Source organism: Typopeltis vanoorti, chromosome 18 (genome assembly GCF_054136105.1).
Source record: "Typopeltis vanoorti isolate ZY-2024b chromosome 18, IOZ_Tvanoo_1.0, whole genome shotgun sequence".
Classification (NCBI taxonomy): domain Eukaryota; kingdom Metazoa; phylum Arthropoda; class Arachnida; order Uropygi; family Thelyphonidae; genus Typopeltis; species Typopeltis vanoorti.
Window position 1 is genome coordinate 20965880 of NC_143566.1, and position 19929 is coordinate 20985808.

The window sequence follows — 19929 nt, forward strand, 5'->3', positions numbered from 1 at the left end:
GAGGAAGAATGAAAGAAGGAGAGGTAGTTAAACAATTTGCAGTGAAGGATCTTGCAGAAATGTTCTCTGCAGTTAGCGATGTTCTCAAAATGTTTGAGGACATGGATCCCAATGTTGAACGCTGCTTATTAGTAGAAAGGAAAGTACATGATGTGTTTGCTTACTATAAACAAATTTATAATGAAAAGATAAAGAGGAATAGCAAAGCACATTGGAGATTTTCATTAAAAAAAAAAAAAAAAAAGGTTACACCAGAAGAGCCACAGCCTGGTCCTTCACATAGGGAAGGTAATGAAGATGTGATTGTGGAGGAAGATATGGGTGATTTTTCTCCTGTTTCATAGTGGCAGTAATGCACAGTTACTGCCACTATAGAGGTTTTAAAAATTAAAATGACAGTATACTTATTACTATTAAGTCCCTAACCCCTATAACTCTGTTGATTTAATGTATTGGCTTACGTCCGAACTGACTTATGTTCCAGCCGGATGGAATGGAACCCTGACACAAGTCGAGGGATGACTGTATAATTGTTCTTGGTAGGTCAGTCTTTTAATTTTTTTTTTTTTTGACTGATTGCAATATGGATAGTTATAGCATTGAAACCTAGTTGTTGAATATGATTTGCTGTATCTGCATAGGTTCTGATACTGAAGTATTTGTATATTTCATTGGCTATTTCTTTTTTCATTGTGTATGTTTAGATGGTGATTGGTGTCATGCTGATAGAGTAATCTGCTATGAAGTTCTTGGAATCCACACAGGCATCATTTAATAATAATAAATAAAAGGAAATCTAAATAAAATATTACATTATGTTTAGTATTGCTAGAATGGGTCTTAGAAAATTAATTATGTATACCAAAGAACATAAAGTTTTAGCATATTTGGCAAACTTTGTATTACTAACCTGAAAATTTGTCCCTCAAATTTTGTATTAATAGGTATCTGTAGTGATCAATTTTTTACTACTCTGTTTATCATTCTGTTATGGATAATGATGATGTATGCCAAGAATAAAGCCAGTGATCCACAGATTTTCTAGTTTTATATTTCAGTTGGAATGTAATTATCGGAAATTGACTGTGTTTCTTAAGAGTGAAATCTTTGTTATTTAAGTTTTTACATTGTGAGCATTACTGTATATATATATATATCATTTGAGTAATATTTTTACTCTTTTTTTTATGTTCGTTGAGAAGACATTGACAGGAAAAGAGGTGGGTATATTCAGTAAATTCTATAAGTGTTTTAAATTTTATATGGCACTATGATAAACGATTTTCAAATTATTCTAGATATTAAAATGATTAAATTCACTTAGTTACATAAAACACATTTTATAATTTTTAGATTTTTTTTACCTCTATACAAAATAAGTTTTTATAATATATGTTATTTTAATAAGTAAATCAAGATGATTACATGATTGAAATGCTTTGAAGCCATTATTATTGATTCTCTCTCTTGAGGTCACTTATGAAATAAAATTCTATCTATATTGAACCTCCATAGAATGGCATTGATGATGCCCTTTAGTTGAAAACACCCTGGTTCAAATCCCATCTAGGATGCAGAATCTTTATAATGTGTCTTTTTGACTGAAAGTGTGTTAGCTGATCTTATGCAGTGGCAGAAGGGTTTTTACTCCTGGAAATTTGGGTTTTTTATCTTGCAAAACAGCAGATTGACCAGAAGGACACATGTTACAGACCTAATATACTGACTTCATAGCCTTAGTTGCTTCAGTCATAAATCAAAAACAACCAGTTACAATCATTCTGTCATCTATTTACTTCTAAAAAAATTGAGGTATGAAAAAAACAAAATCTTTACATAATGAAGAATCCTTAACTATTAAATTTTTTTAGTTATGTAAGTGAATAACAAGAATAATAAATAAATTTTCATTGAAATAGTTTCAATGAAAATTTATTTATTTATTCAGTGAGTACTTATACAGATAAGTACTCACTGAATTAAAATAGTACATGACACAGAAAATTGTCTCATGAAGAGGTAAGTTTAAAACTTACTAGAGATTTTCATTAATATTCTAATTCATTTAGTTGGGAGAATGAAAAGTAAGCAGTGGGCACCATCCACAAAACCTACACGGATGACAAATGTGTGCTGATACACAAATGAACAGATATATTCATATTGATAGAGAGCCTGGTTGGTCAGGTGGATAATATGGACTGTGGGTTGGGAGTTCTTGGCTGTGGTTTTGACTTCAACAGCCTGGATATTAGTGAAAGTCTTTAGGTAGTAGACAGTTTTATTTCTCACTGCAGGACCACCACTTTGCTTATTAGAAACCCAAAGTGGTATAAAAATGCATACAATGTTACTTAAATATAAAGAGCCAATAGGCTTCATTTCGGCGATATAAACATTATTCAAATTAAGGGGATATTAAATCCCACATTGTTTTAAAACTCTCTGATTCCAATCTTTGAGTTTCTTATTCAGCATACAATGTATTTTCAAGCCACTTTATTTGGTCTGGACAAGGTTTCTGAATTACATAACTGAGCATAGTCATGATACTAATATACTATGGGTTTACAGCCCTTCATGTGTTTGGACTGAAAATAAATAAAAATAAATTAGTATCAAATGTTGAAAATTATGAAAAAAGTTTTCAGTTTTTTAAAAAGCAGCTAAGAAAATCTTGCAGGTAAATCATGCTGCCAAGGATGTCATTAACAAGGTTTATTAACCTTTTTTTTTTTTTTTCATTATTGAAAGCACATACAGTTGTAATTTAAGCAAACCTGTTTTGAAATAATGTATCCTTATACCTTATCTGTTATACAGATAAGGTGTGTATATATATATATATATCTAATATATATACCTTATCTGTATATATAAGATATGTATCCGTATATATATAAGGCATGTATTTATAATGATCTGCATATATAAATACATATTATATAAATATATGTAATTAAAACACTGATATATGTTCAGATTTATTTATTATCCAAATATCAGTTAACTAAGACATGATGCAACATGGTTGTGATAGCATTAGCTGTTTAAGGAAAAACTGATAATTACAACCCTTCAATTTTTTTTAAACTCCATTTTAACTTTCCACTTATGTATTAGAAATGCTCCAATTAAAATATATTTGAGGACTGATGTGAAATATGGGTGCTTAAGGGTCAAAGCTGTATAACTGAGATGAGACCTCCACATAGCCTTTAAAGGAATGTGGAGAACCGACCAGGGCTTCTGACCTAATGTTCAATTCTTACCTTCTCGAGGTGCACCCTATTCGATATCTACCTGGATACTGAATGAATGAGGATGGGCTAGCAATTTGGGATTTAGCCAACCAAATTATATTCTTATTAGCTTAAACCAAAACAAAATAATAGTACAACATGACAGAATTTCATGCCGGCCAGGGCGACGCCCGATTTACAATACACCCGTTGTTTTTGCCAGGGAACCAGGGCAAACAGCGAAAAGTTAACTACTGGAATAAATCTTAAAACATACCCTAACTCATCATCACCAGAGCTCAAGAATCATTACTATCAACATAAGAAGCCTGAATGGCAAAGAAATGGAGATAGCTGAGGAATTAGATAAGTACCAGATTGACATAATAGGGATGACTAAAACAAAAAAAAAGACAACAACTGGTGAGATCTTTCTGAGCAATAAATACAAATGTTATATTCAGGCAATGACTATCAACACTAAATACAAGGCAAATCTACTTGAATAGCAGGCAGTCTCAAGAAGAGTGATGTGGGCAAATATCAGAATGGGGAAACTGGACAATGAGACTTATTTGTGCCTATGTTCCCACAGAAGGTTCTACTAAGGTAGAAGTGAAGGAATTTTTTGAGTCTTTAGAGAAAGCAACAGACACAATGAAAAAGGAAAAGTTGGTCCTTGTTTGGGATCTAAATAGCAGAGTAATGTGGGCAAATATGAGAATGGGGAACTGGATAATGAGACTTATTTGTGCCTATGGTCCCACAGAAGGTTCTACTAAGGTAGAAGTGGAAGAATTTTTTGATGCTTTAGAAAAAGCAACTGACACAATGAAAAAGGAAAAGTTGGTCCTTGTTGGGGATCTAAATAACAGAGTAGGCAATGATTGTGAGACATACAAAAATATTTGGGAAAATTTGGAGAAAAGAGCAAAGCTAATAATAATGGCAAAATATCTGTTGGATTTCTGCTCGGGACATGGACTGGTTATTACTAACGCCATGCTCCAACATAAAAATGTGTACAAATTCACATGGAGAGAAGAGGCAAGGAATAAGAAAAGTCTCATTGACTATGTTATTGTTCATAGTGATGTTTACTCCCTGGTGCAGGACACCAGAGTATACAGAGGATTTGAAATTGAAAGTGATCACTATTTAGTCTTGAGCAAGATAAAATTGAATTTCATATTGAAAAGAATAACATGTAAGAAAATTTTAAAGCAAATAAAAGTTGAGCAGCTCTCAGATGTGAACTATAGACTAAAATACACAAAGATTATTGAAGAAAAAATGAAAAAGTTTGAGAACAGGAATCAAACCTTGGAGATTCAGTGGCAAACTCTGAAGAAAACATTGATTGATTCTGCCAGAGAAGCATGTGATGAGGTTGTCTGTAAGGATAAAAAAATCAGAACTCCCTGGTGGACACAGGAAATTAAAGAGGCAGTGAAGGAAAAGAAGAAAGCATATCAAAAGTTCCTATCAAATAAGTCAGCTTGTGCTCTTAGAGAATATAGAGACAAATGCAAGAATGCTAAATACTGCGTAAAACTAGCTAAATAAAAGTCATGGGAGGACTTTGGCAACAATATAGAAAATATATATGAAGAAGGTGGCCAAATATTCTGGAGGTTGTTGAAGAAGCTTAGGAATGGAGGAAAGAGTGCTGTAAAAGGAGTTAGAGATGATAAAGGTGACATGAAAACGGGAGAAAAAGATATGCTTGAAGTATGGAGTAATTACTTTGAAAAACTGCTAAATGAAACAAGCAGTGTTGACAGCACAGTGGTAAAAAACACTGACCAGGCATGCAGTCAGTAATACATATCCATACTTGAAGTAGAAAAAGCCATGAAAGGCTTGAAATGTGGAAAGGCAGCAGGAGTAGATGATATTCGACCAGAAATGCTGAAGTATGGTGGTATAAGAGTCTTACAGTGGCTGCACTGCATAGTTCAGACTGCCTGGACAGAGGGACGAATTCCCGATGATTGGAGTAGAGTTCTCATAGTACCCATATATAAAAAGGGAAATAAAACTGCATGTGAGAATTACAGAGGTATTTCCCTACTGAGTGTTCCTGGCAAGCTCTATGCAAGTATACTTGAGAAACGGTTGAGATGAATTGTGGAAGAAAAGCTTGGTGAAGAACAAACTGGATTCAGGCGAAATAGAGGCTGTCAGGATCAGATCTTCACTTTACGACAAATAGTCGAGAAAGCATGGTGTATTTAAGTTTAGTTGATTTGGAAAAGGCATATGACAAGATGCCAAGAGAGAAGCTGTTCAATACGCTGCAGTTATATGGTGTCAATGGGACATTATATCAAGCAATACTTAGTCTTTATTTGAGTTGTAAGTCAGCAGTTATAATTGAAGGAAGTACAGGAAGATGGTTTAATGTTAAATCTGGTATGAAACAAGGATGTACATTATCCCCTCTGTTATTCGTTATCTATATGGATCACATTATGAAGGAAAGTGGTATTAAACATGATATCAAAATTGCAGATGTTAATGTCAGCTCTTTGGTTTATGCGGATGATGTTATACTTCTAAATAAATCTGCTACAAGTCTGCAAGATTCTCTGACTAAATTGAATAGCTGTTGTAATAGATATGGAATGAAGGTCAGCATTAAAAAGACAAACACAATGAAAATAGGTAGAATCATTGAAAATGTCAACTGTGTTGTGAATGGAGAACCTGTGGAACAAGTAAAACATTTCAGCTATTTAGGCACGATTTTTAGTGAAGATGGTAAATTAAATATAGAAATAGACAACAGAATCAGCAAAGCTGGTATGGTGGGAAGTCAATTGAATAAATTCATATGGAATAAGAGAAAATTTAGTGGGAATACTAAATTAGCTGTATACAAGACAGAGTTAGTTCAAACCAGTTTTAACTTATGGATCTGAGAGCTGGGTCAGAAGTAAAACACTTGACCAAAGACTAGACACCCCAGATATGAGAGTCCTGAGAAAGATTATATGCGTGAACAGATGGGATCAATGGCAATATCATATTAAAAACGAGGATATTAGGAAAGAACTTGACATTGTCAGCATCCAGGAATGCGTTAGCAGAGCTAATCTGAGGTGGTATGGTCACTTAAACAGAATGGGCGAGGAAAGATTAGCAGAACAAGTGTTCTCTGCCAGGTTGGCAGGAAAACGACCTAGAGGAAGACCAAGATATAGGTGGATTGATACGGTAAAAAGTGCCTTAGACGTTAGAAATATAAGATCTGATAATGTTGGAGTCTTGACAAGTAACAGACTGATTTGGAGAAAAATTGAAGATAGGAAATTAATAATGATGTAATTTTTTTCCATGTAGTACTATCATATCCTGTGCACCCCTTGAGGGTACATGGCAGGAATTTGATGATGATGATGAGGAAATGACTGTCAGACATACAAAAATATTTTGGAAAATTTGGAGAAAAGAGCAAAGCTAATAATAATGACAAATACCTGTTGGATTTCTGCTCAGGACATGGACTGCTTATTACTAACACAATGTTCCAACATAAAAATGTGCACAAATTCACATGGAGAGGCAAGGAATAAGAAAAGTCATTGACTATGTTATTGTTGATGGTGATGTTTTCTCCCTGGTGCAGGACACCAGAGTGTATAGAGTATTTGAAATTGGAAATGATCACCACTTAGTCTTGAGCAGGATAAAATTGAATTTCATATTGAAAAGAATAATATGTAAGAAAGTTTTGAAATGAATAAGAGTTGAGCAGCTCTCAGATGTGAACTGTAGACTAAAATACACAAAGATTATTGAAGAAAAAATGAGTTTGAGAACAGGAACCAAACCTTGGAGATTCAGTGCAAGCCCTGAAGAAAACACTCACTGATTTAGCCAAAGAGGCATGTGGTGAGGTTGTCTGCAAGGATAGAAAAATCCGTACTCCATAGTGGATGCAAGAAGTTAAAGAGGTAGTGAAGGAAAAGAAGAAAGCATAACAAAAGTTCCTGGCAAATAAGTCAGCTTGTGCTCTTAGAGAGTACAGAGACAAATGCAAGAGAGCTAAGCACTGTGTAAAAGTAGCTAAACAAAAGTCATGAGAGGACTTTCACAAGAACATAGAAAATAAATATCAAGAAGGGAGAAAGATATTCTGGAGGTTGTTGAAGAAGCTTAGAAATGGAGGAAAAAGTGCTGTAAAAGGAGTTAGAGATGATAAAGGTGACATGAAAAAGGGAGAAAAAGATATCCTTGAAGTATGGAGTAATTATTTGAAAAACTGCTAAATGAAACAAGCAGTGATGACAGTACAGTCGTAAAAAAAACACTGACCAGGCATGCTGTCAGGAATATATATCCATACTTGAAGTAGAAAAAGCCATCAAAGGCTTGAAATGTGGAAAGGTAGCAGGAGTAGATGATATTTGACCAGAAATGCTGAAGTATGGTGGAATAAGAGTCTTACAATGGCTGCACTGCATAGTTCAGACTGCCTGGACAGAGGGACGAATTCCCGATGATTGGAGTAGAGTTCTCAATAGTACCCATATATAAAAAGAGAAATAAAATTGAATGTGAGAATTACAGAGGTATATCCCTACTGAGTGTTCGTGGCATCTATGCAAGTATACTTGAGAAACGGTTGAGAAGAATTGTGGAAGAAACGCTTGGTGAAAAACAAGCTGGATTCAGGCCAAATAGCGGCTGTCAGGATCAGATCTTCACTTTACGACAAATAGTCAAGAAAACATAGGAATATAACAAAGATCTGTATTTAAGTTTTGTCGATTTGGAAAAGGCATATGACAAGGTGCCAAGAGAGAAGTTATTCAATACGCTACAGTTATATGGTGTCAATATATCAAGGCATTATATCAAGCAATACTTAGTCTGTATTTGAGTTGTAAGTCTGCAGTTAGAATTGAAGGAAGTACAGGAAGATGGTTTAATGTTAAATCTGGTGTGAGACAAGGATATACATTATCTCCTCTGTTATTCATTATTTTTGTGGATAACATTATGAAGGAAAATGGTATTAAACATGATTTCAAAATTGGAGATGTTAATGTCAACTCTTTGGTTTATGCGGATGATGTTATACTTCTAAAGAAATCCGCTGCAAGTCTGCAAGATTCTCTGACTAAATTGAATAACTGTTGTAATAGATATGGTATGAAGGTCAGCATTAAAAAGACAAAGACAATGAAAATAGGCAGATTCATTGAAAATGTCAACTGTGTTGTGAATGTAGAACCTGTGGAACAAGTAAAACATTTCAGCTACTTAGGCACGATTTTTAGTGAAGATGATAAATTAAATATGGAAATAGACAATGGAATCAACAATGCTGGTATGGTAGAAAGTCAATAGAATAAATTCATATGGAATAAGAGAAAAATTAATCGGAACACTAAATTAGCTGTATACAAGACAGTGTTCAAACCACTTTTAACTTATGGATCTGAGAGCTGGGTCAGAAGTAAAACACTTGACCAAAGACTAGAGACCGCAGATATGAGAGTCCTGAGAAAGATTAGAGGCGTGAACAGATGGCATCAATGGCAATATCATATTAAAAACGAAGATATTAGGAAAGAACTTGACATTGTCAGCATCCAGGAATGCGTTAGCAGAGCTAATCTCAGGTGGTATGGTTACTTGAACAAAATGGGCGAGGAAAGATTAGCAAAACAAGTGTTCTCTGCCAGGTTGGCAGCAAAATGATCCAGAGGAAGACCAAGATATAGGTGGATTGATACGGTACAAAGTGCCTTAGACGTTAGAAATATAAGATCTGATAATGTTGGAGTCTTGACAAGTAAGAGACTGATTTGGAGGAAAATTGTAGATAGGAAGTTAGTAATGATGTAATTTTTTTCATGTAGTACTATCATATCCTGCACACCCCTCGAGCGTACTTGGCAGGAATTTGATGATGATGATGAGTTACAAGGTAGAGATAAAATTCTAATTGACATGTTAAGTTCAATAAAAACTTTCCAACAATACGTACTTTTATTAAAGAAAAATATAAATTACCGTGCATTTAGACATATGTCATATTTATTAAAATTTTTTGAACAAAATCAAGAAATGCTTTGCTGTAATTTAAAAGAATTTATTCGTGAAATACAATTAGTTGAGGAAGAAATAAATTCAAGATTTAAAGATTTTAATAAAACTGAAATGATTGTATCTTTTATCAATATTCCATTTGAGGAAAACTTGAACATCACAGAAATTTCAAATAAAATTAGTGGGCTGTTTGATATAAACCAAGCTGAAGTAGAACTTGAGATAATAAACATTCGGAATAGTTTACATTTAAAATCAATAAACAATGAAGTCATTTGGAAGTATGCACATGAAAAATTCCCAGTATTAACTGATATTGCGCGACAAATTCTGTCGTGTTTCGGATCAACATACTTGTCAGAATCCACTTTTTCAAATATGACCGTCATAAAAAATTAGTCAAGAAACTAAATTACAAATGATCATTTGGATGATCGTCTGCGATTGCCACTACTTCATATCAACTTGACTATGAAAATATTGCGAGGTCCAAACAATGCCAAATTTCACATTAACTTTTTTTTTTTTTTTTTAAATCAATTAGCGTTTCCTGTAACTTGTGAGTTTGTAATCAGTCTGTTGTTTTTTTCTAACTTTATTTTTCCAAAATAGAGAAATAAATACTTTTTTCAAATATATTTGTTTTTGTTTTTTTTGTATTAAAATAATTAAAAGTGATAAATGAATTTTTAAATACACAAATAAAGTTTTTAGTTGTGTATTTTTTTTAGTTGTTTATTTGTGCGTAATCAGATATCAGGTGGGGGAACGTGATCTGTATAAGAGAGTAGATCGCCGAATAACTTATATATAAGAGAGTAGATTGCCAAATAACTTTTTATAGAAAAGTAGCTCGCATAGTAAAAAAGATTGAATACCACTAATATATGATATTTTGAGTAATTTTCATAAAGTGCACCTCATCGGATGCCATGATTTATTGTTTTTCAGTTCATCATCAAATTCCTGCCATGTACACTCAAGGGGTGTACAGGATATGATTGTACTACATGAAAAATTTACATCATTACTAACTTCCTATCTACTATTTTCCTCCAAATCAATCTGTTATCTGTTGAGACTCCAACATTATCAGATCTTATATTTCTATCTTCTAACACACTTTTTACAGTATCAATCCACCTATATCTTGGTCTTCCTCTGGGGGGTCTTTTTCCTGCCAACCTGGCAGGGAACACTAATCTTTCCTTGCCCATTCTGTTTAAGTGACCATATCATCTGAGATTAGCTCTACTAACACATTCCTAGATGCTGACAATGCTGAGTTCTTTCCTAATATCTTCATTTTTAATATGATATTGCCAATGATGCCATCTGTTCATGCCTCTAATCTTTCTCAGGACTCTCATATCTGCAGTCTCTAGTCTCTGGTCATGTGTTTTACTTCTGACCCAGCTCTCAGATCCATAAGTTAAAATTGATTTGAATATTGTCTTGTATAGCGAATTTAGCGTTTTGACTAATTTCTCTCTTATTCCATATAAATTTATTCAGTTGACTTTCTACCATACTACTTTGTTGATTCTGTTGTCTATTTCCATATTTAATTTACCATCCTCACTAAAAATCGTGCCTAAGTAGGGAACCTCCATTTACAATGTAGTTGATATTTTCAATTCTTCAGCCTATTTTTATTGTCTTTGTCTTTTTATTGCTGACCTTCATACGATATCTATTACAACAGTTATTCAATTTAGTCAGGGAATCTTGCAGACTTGTCGTGGATTTATTTAGAAGTATAACATCGTTTGCATAAATCAAAGAGTTGACATTAATATCTCCCATTTTGATATCAGGTTTAATACCACTTTCCTTCATAATGTGATCCATATAGATAATGAATGGCAGAGGGGATAATGTACATCCTTGTCTGATACCAGATTTAACATTAAACCATCTTCCTCTTTCTATTATTAAGTAGCGTTCAACATTGGGGTCCATGTCTTGAGACATTTTGAGAGCATCACTAACTGCAAAGAACATTTCTGCAAGATCCTTCACTGTAAATTGTTTAATTACCTCTCCTGTTTCTCTTCTCCCCCCTCCTTTTCTCGTTTTTCCTCTTCTGCAACACTTGTTCCTCTAGTTCGACCAATTCTTCGTTGGTGAACTCTTCAGGGAAACTTTCTATTAGTTGAATTATGTCGTCATCATTCACTTTGAGATTCAGATTGTTTGCTAGGTCTACTGTTACAAACTTCCAAAATCATGCACAAACCTTTTTAATGTGTTTTTCCATATGCTACCCATAAATCATTGAGAGTTCACTTCGTCCCAAGCCAGAGTAATATTTTTAATAGCATGATAAATATTGAATGTTTTCCAGAATTGCATGAGAGTCTGGTCATTTCCTTCAGTAGCAGAAATGACTTGTGAAAAAGTTCTCCTTAGATAATAAGCCTTAAGCACTGTAAGAACTCCTTGATCCATTGGTTGGATCAATGAAGTAGTGTTTGTTGGGCATAACATAACCTTGAACTTGGTGGAGATCACCGCTATAACGCAGATGACCTGGAGCATTATCTAGAATTAATATAGTTTTAAATTCTACATTTTCTTTCATACAATAGCTTTTTATTTCACTCGCATAACGGTTGATTAAGGCATCCTCAAATAATTTTTGAGTCATCCACGACTTCTTATTGCTCCGATAATGAACTGGGAGTATGCTTCCTAATGTTTTTGAAGATTCGTGGGTTCTCACTATGCCATATCACAAATGGTTTCAGTTTATATCCAGCCATATTACTTGTAACAGAATCGTAACACGGGCATTGAGAGCTTTGAAACTAGGTATAGATTTTAGCTTTTTGTGGATGAATGTCTGCTCGGCATTTTTTCCAAAACAAGGACGTCTCATCCATATTAAACATTTGCAGTGGCAAATAATTTTCCTCCATAATAATTTTATCCAATTTTTCCACAAACTCCATGGCAGCCTTCTCAGCACTTGCAAATTCCCATACATTTTCACATTATGCAGCACAAAATGCTGCTCGAATCTCATGAACCAACAGGAAGAAGCGCTGAATTCGTAGTCCTAATCGGGTTTTGCTTTCTTCTTCATGTTGAAGAGACTTAGTGTCTTAGCAGTTATGGCCATAGTGCTAAGGGGTATGCACTTTTGGTTCAGGTTCTCTATCCATGATGCAAGTAGCTTTTCCATATCACTGATAGCACGTTGTCGTTGCTTTTTACTCTATCGTCGATTTAATCAACGATAGAGTTCGTCGATGATTTAATGTACGATTTTATCCTTATTTTTCAAATTGATCATCACTGTAGAATGAGACCATCCGAAGTCATGTGCGAATCACATTGAGGGGCTTACCAGCTTCATGTTGCTTTATAACTTGCAATTTCGTTTCAAGATCAATTGCTCACCTCTTTTTCTGTGATTCTTCACTAGGTTTTTTGATTGTGCATGTAGGGACTATGTTGCACAAAACATCGTGAAATATTTAACGATAAATACATGAATAACCTATTTCTCAAACTCAAAATCAGCAGAGGAACTGTTGAAGTCACATGCTGACTGCCAATGGAGATTGCTGCTGAAGGTGCTGTTGCTATGCATGCTTTACCTTACACTTGCTTGCGTCTTGTTCGAGAGTTGAAAGGTTATTTTTCACTTGGTTAGACTATAATAAATTTAGTTTAATCTTTTATCCAAGTGTGAGCAAACAAAGTTTGCACTGGGGTAAGGTGGTACAACACCGGGCAACTCGTTGCAAAGGTGCAGCAAGTTAACATCACTCCTATCTCAGTATCTCCTATAATGCAAAACACATCTCCTTGTGGGTATGTATAATGCTATGCATTAAGGGAAGGGCCACTACTCAGACTAGTTTTGACCTTTATTGAGGTCTCTTCAGTGGGAGCCAGGCCCAAGTGGAGACAAAGGTGGAGCAAGATAACATCACTCCTATCTCAGTATCTGCCATAATGCAAAACACATCTCCTTGTGGATATGTAATGTTATGTATTAAGGGAAGGACCACTACCCAGACCAGTTTCGACCTTTATTGAGGTCTCTTCAGTGGGAGCCAGGCCCAAGTGGAGATATCAGGCACAAACATTAGCAAGGTCATCTCTACCTATAGGAGTTGGCAAACAGTGTGCCACCTTTTTATTAAATTAATTTGGATTTAGAGAAAGATGTTGAAAGTTTATTTTTCACTTGGTTAGACTATAATAAATTTAGTTTAATCCTTTATCCAAGTGTGAGCAAACAAAGTTTGCGCCTGAAAGTATCTTCAGGACTGGGGTAAGGTGGTACAACATTGGGCAACTTGTTGCAAAGGTGGAGCAAGATAACATCACTCCTATCTCAGTATCTCCTATAATGCAAAACACATCTCCTTGTGGGTATGTATAATGCTATGCATTAAGGGAAGGGCCACTACCCAGACTAGTTTCGACCTTTATTGAGGTCTCTTCCAAGTGGTATCTCCACTTGGGCCTGGCTCCCAGGCCCAAGTGGAGATACCAGGAAAGGATTAAACTAAATTTATTATAGTCTAACCAAGTGAAAAATAAACTCTCAACATCTTTCTCTAAATCCAGAGTAATTTAATATAAAGGTGGCACATCGTTTGGCAACTCCTGTAGGTAGAGATGACCTTGATAATGCTTCTGCCTGGTATCTCCACTTGGGCCTGGCTCCCACTGAAGAGACTTCAGTAAAGGTCGAAACTAGTCTGGATAGTGGCCCTTCCCTTAATACATAATATTATACATACCCACAAGGAGATATGTTTTGCATTATGGGAGATACTGAGATAGGAGTAATGTTAGCTTGCTTCACCTTTGCAACGATTTGCCCGGTGTTGTACCACCTTACCCCAGTCCTGAAGATACTTTTAGGCGCAAACTTTGTTTGCTCATACTTGTTCTAGAGTATAGCCGAAAATGTTATTTATTCCATTATGGGATCACGGACGTATCTTCGAAAGGACGTAAGTCGGGGATGACTGTAATTAGTTTTGAACTTTTCTTCTTTTTCTTGGTTTTTCAGATATTACTTAAATAAATACTTTTTTTATTAAATAGTTCATCTAGTTGATCATCTTTGTAGTCTGTGCCTTAGACATCCCAATTCATAAGCCACAAAGATTAATATTATTTAATTACATATATTAATTAATTAAAACTTTTTTCTCAGCATAAACGCCATAAGAAGGTGCATTGTATGTGCTGTGTCATTATTAGCACTGCTGAAAGCTAAATCATTTTTTCATATTTTAGTTAATAATATTAGGTTAAGTCATAGTTTTTGACTGTAACTTAACCAAAAATCAGCTGCTTACAATATCAAATATGATATTGTAAGCAGCTGCTTGTTCACACTCCTCCTATACATTTCAGCTCTAACAAAGTTTTCATGTTCCTCTTCGTTTCCCACACCTCTGCTCTCCGGAACAATCTTTTCCATACTGTTTTCTTCCGGTTGATAACAATCTTCATGTCTTCAAGAAAGACATAAAGAAATTCCTTTCTTTTAGTAACCACTTGCCCACTTATAGCATTGGATTGGGTCATAGATTTTGGGACTTCTGTATGGGATTAATAAAAGGGGATTGGTGAAAAAGAATTTTAAGGCAATGCAGAATAATCTTATTGTTCTGTAATCTGCACTTCTCAGTGAATTGGCTTTTTTGGTACTCAGTTGAGTTTTCCAAAATTTTAGGTGACACTGCAATCCCTATTTCACACCTGAAAAATTTTTGTTAATTAGTTACAGGTAGTTCTCACTTTACGAATTTTTTGGGTTGGAATTTCTATTTTAAATTATGCATGGTGAAGGCGATTAGGGTCATATATGGGGAATTATGCAGTATGTAATAGAATGAGCCTGTCACTCATGAGCTTTGGCGATGCGAGTGTGTTATTCGTGGTTACACCTGATTTTTTATTTTGTTTTCTTTTTAACTATAACCCTTTCCCTTTTTCAACAATGTCAAAAAGAGACAACGGTGCAAAACTAGAAAATGAGCAAAAGAAACAAAGAAAAGCAATTATGTTAGAGAAAACATACAAAATTATTACCAGCCAACACTTCTACAGTTTGTACCATTTTAAAGGATAAAGAAAAATATTTGAAAGAAGTAAAAAAAACTATGAAAGGAGTATAGCATGAACTTTGTCCTCAGTTTAATGATAATTTCGAAGGCTTTGCAGATTGTGAATTCTGAAACTCAAGTGATCTTAGATATGGCTAACCAGTTGCAAATGGAAGTTTCAGAAGGTGATGTTAATGAGCTGCTTCCATCTCAGACTATGGATCTCTCAGCCAATGATTTTGAATTAGAGGAACAAGAAAGAGACAAAGAAGATAACGAATATGAAGCTTCAACTTGGTTTTTCACTTTAAAAAGCCTAGAAGGATCAAGCAATCTTTGAATCACACAAGATTCAGACTTTGAATGATTTAGTAAATTTTCCTGTAAAATGAATAATGCTTCTGCTTGCTATTGAGCTATTTTAAATGAAAAGAAGCAAAAGTCAACGAAGCAGATGACACTCAAAAAAAAAAAAAAAAAAAAGAAAAGAAAGAAAGAAAGAAAACAAAGATGCACTGAAGCTTCTTGATATATCTCCTGCTACCTCGATGGCTGCCAATTTCAAAATTTTGCTTAGGTTAAATATGTAAATCTTTGGCTAGTCAAGTCTTTTATCATTTATTTTATTATTCATTTTATATTTTATAAATATTTTTGTTGTAACTAAATCTGGACATGCTACCCTATTTTATTTTTTGGTATCTTCAGTTCAAATTGAAGGGCTATCTTTTTCATTCTCCTTTTTTGTTTTCAGATCTTTGTGTTTGAATATAGGACTTTAATATTTTTCTAAAGAATTAATAAACAGAAATTACTGATTTCAGGACTAAGCATACAGCAAATTTTGGTATTTTATGATTATTCAATTTTTAGTATTTTAGTCTTGATCCAAAAATATTTTCCATCCTTCATTCTGAAGGTGTTCATTGTGGAAAGTTTTTTTTTTTTTCTGTAGACTGAATTCTGAAGAAGTTTGTATTTTGATTTTATAGTAATAAAACACTGGATCGAAATCGCTATTACTATCCACATTTTGTTATCGGAGATAAAATTAAGGAATTTAAATTCTGTGAAACATAAAATTTACATATAAAGAATATCCTTAATCTTATCTATATGAGTTTGGCTAGCTAACCTTATAATCTTGATGAGAATTGAACAATTTTTTTTTTCCATAACCACCAGAACAATGTGTTGTCCTTTCATAATTTAATCTTGCAGGAGTGGCAAAAGTGGAGTGTAGAAAATAATAGGTGTGAAAATCGTGCAGTATGGAATCATTTATATATGCATATACATACAGGAGCAACAAGAAAAGATGGATAATAAGAATGAACATGTCTTACATAATGATTGCCTCACCAAAAATGTTAAAATTACAGTTTAACTGGTGGGTGAATACCATCAATTACGAGGTTACTGGTTTCATAGCATTACTATATTACATGCTATTAAACCAGCATTTTACAACTATTTCAGTTATCAATTAATGATAACAGATTTAAGTTTTGTAAATGTTGCCAAATTAGATTTAGAGATGCTAAGTTGACATTATATTGCATTTGGTTTGCTAAATAACCATTTTCTGAAAGGGATACTTCAACTGCTGGGTAATGGTCACTTCACTGTAGTATGAGTTAGAGAAAGTAAACGAGTCTTCATGTGAGAAATTAGGTGGCAAATTTTGATTCACTGCCTCTAGCAGGAGGTCTAATATCATGTGACTAGTGCTTATACACATATGCACACTGATTTCCGGAAACTACTTTGACTGGTTGAGTAAAATGCTGCTGCTCCTTTGGGGGGGGGGGATGCAGAGTGAGAGCATTGAAAGAAGCCACCTCCATCAACAGCAATCCACTAATTAAACCAATAACATTACTGACAGGATGGGTGAAGCACTAGTGCTTTTCATATTCCCCTTTATCAGTAATGAGAGTTGTTTGGGAGTGGGAGATTTGTGAGCAATGAAGCTCGCCCTCTGAGGGCAGTTGTGTTAGCTATGATCGGTTGAGAGAAGAATAGCCTTCGGTCTTTTGTGTTTGTAGTAATCAGTCTCATTGTAATTGACAGCTTGTACTATTAGTGGGTTTGAATGTGAACTTGACTTCACGAAGAATTTTTCTGCAAGATCACGAAGAAGGGAGGAGATGTATGGAGTGCCGGTTTCTTGGTGAATCTGTGAATTTCTGATGAACCACGGTGCATCCAGGATCATCCTAAGGCATTTATTTTGGATTCTCTGTAATTTTGAAATGTTTGATCTTGAAGTGTGACTCCATTCTGGTGAGGCGTAGGTAATGACTGGACGTATTACCATCCGGTAAAGAAGCAATTTATTATGTAGATTCAATTTGCTCTTACGGTTGATCAATGGGTAGAGCTGAGCTATGACTTTGGAAGATTTGGAGCAAATGAGATTGATGTGTTTGTTGAAAAGGAGTTTCTTATCCATTAATACCCCAAGATATTTGGTCTCTGAATGCCTTGGGATCTTTTGGCCAGAGAGCAGGATGTCTTCTTTGTTGCAGATTTTTCTTCTTGAAAACATTATGGCTGAGCTTTTGAGGGGGTTCACTTAAATCCTCCAGTTGGTGAACCAGTTTGCTAGCTCATTGATACTTTCTTGGAGTCTAGTGATTGCTAGGCGAGGGCTGGGTGATCTAGCTAGAATAGCGGTGTCGTCGGCATAAAGGGCCATGGTAGTTGTTCTTGGATTGAGAGGAATATCTGCCATGTAAGTTGTGAAAAGTATTGGGGCCAGAAGAGAACCTTGAGGTACTCCCGCCAGAATTTTGTGCCTTGAAGAAACAATTCCGTTGAGTTTTACTTGCATGTATCTTTCATTGATATATGAATATATGAGTTTCACTAGTTTAATTGGGATATTGTTTTCAATTAGTTTGAAGATAAGGCCTTGATGCCAGACCTTATCAAAGGCTTTGGCAACATCCAAAAACACAGCAGCAGTGTGTGAAGGTGCCAGTTAAAACCATGAGTGATATGTTCTGTTAGTCGGTGAATTTGTTGCACCGTGTTGTGAGCTTTGCGAAACCCAAATTGCTCATTTGGGATTATTTTCTGTTGGTCCACTGTTGATTGTAGTCTTGATAGGATGACCTTTTCTGTTACTTTACCAAGACAGGAAAGAAGACTGATGGGCCTGTAGCTTTGGGGAAGTTGTGGGTTATTGCCAGGCTTTTTCAGAGGTATAATGTCTGCAATTTTCCAATCTGTGGGAAAGTACTGGAATCTTAAAATGAAATTGGTAATATTAACTAGATGAATTATGGCTTTCCATGGGAGTTGCTTTATTATTCTATTGGTAATGTCGTCAGGGCCGGGGGCCTTTTTATTCTTCAGATGGGAAATGATATTTATTATTTCTTTTGGTGTTGTGGAGGTGATGGTTTCTGAATCATCCTTAGGCTGACTTAGTGCATTTCTAACTTTACGATGAACTTTGTGAATAAGATTGACATTTAAATTTGTGTAAGATGGGCTGCATTGATTTTCCAGATTGTCAATTAGGGCTTCTACTTTTTCTTCATCTGTGTGTGCAACTCCAATATTGGTCTTTAAAGGGGGAAGTGGTTGTCTTTTGGTACGAAGAGATTTTACAAACTTCCACATGGAGTTATCTTCTGGGTTGATTTCTTTGAGTTTGGTTTCCCATTTGGAGTTCCTGTGGTTCTGGAGGGCTTCTCGCACCTGTCTGTTCAAAGTGTTTAAGGTTGCTTTGTCCTTCAGGGCTCTAGTATTGTGATATCGCTTTCTGGCCTTATTTTTGGCCCTGATCAGGTCCATTATCTCTTCCGGGATCCAATTAGGAGCATGGAAGACAGTGGTTTGAGTGACTGATGCTATTGCTGAGTTGATTTGCCTAGTTAAATTTTTACAGCTTGATCTATTTCTTCTTTTTTACGAATGACAGGGGGTGGACCGGGAGAACCTTAGAGTGCTTGTCCCATGGTATGAAAGAATGATGGGAAGAGAGCTGATCTTGAAGTCCTAACCTGAGTAGGATGGGATTATGATCTGAGTTAAGCTCTTCTACTGCCTCCAGCTGGTATTGATATTTGATGTTTCTGAGGATAACTATGTCTAATACATCAGAACTTCCTGATGGGCTGTGGTGTGTGGGCTCAGTGGGTCCAGCTACTATTGATGAGTTGAGTAACGTATAGTTGAATAAGGTACGGCCTTTGGAATTGATTGACGAACTGAACCAGGCCGTGTGTTTGGAGTTTAGGTCTCCTGCTATAATTATGGAATCCGTGGAGCCGAGGATGGAGTCTAAGTCTGCTGTCAATAGTGGAATACTGGGAGGGTTGTACGCTGCGTAGATTTTGAGTTTGCCTGCGTTATTAGTGTGCACCTCCACACCTGTCACCTCAAGGTTTAGAGTTTGGAGGTTAGTCAATGCGTTGTGGCTTAAATAATTTTTGATAAAAATAGCTGTGCCTCCTCCACTACAGTTGAGTCTGTCTGTCCTGTATAAAATATAGCCTCTTAGTTTTGGATTGTTTGATGGTCTGAGG

At 35.2% G+C, this 19929-nt stretch overlaps 1 protein-coding gene across 1 annotated transcript in view; it reads left to right on the top strand.

Annotated features, from left to right (window-relative positions):
* Nedd8 (Nedd8 ubiquitin like modifier) overlaps nt 1–19929 on the top strand; it is an 81154-nt gene that overhangs the window by 11731 nt on the left and 49494 nt on the right. The window contains exon 2 of the mRNA XM_090407984.1: nt 1203–1220. Coding sequence (XP_090264110.1) covers nt 1203–1220 — 18 coding nt within the window. The remainder of the gene's footprint in view (nt 1–1202; nt 1221–19929) is intronic.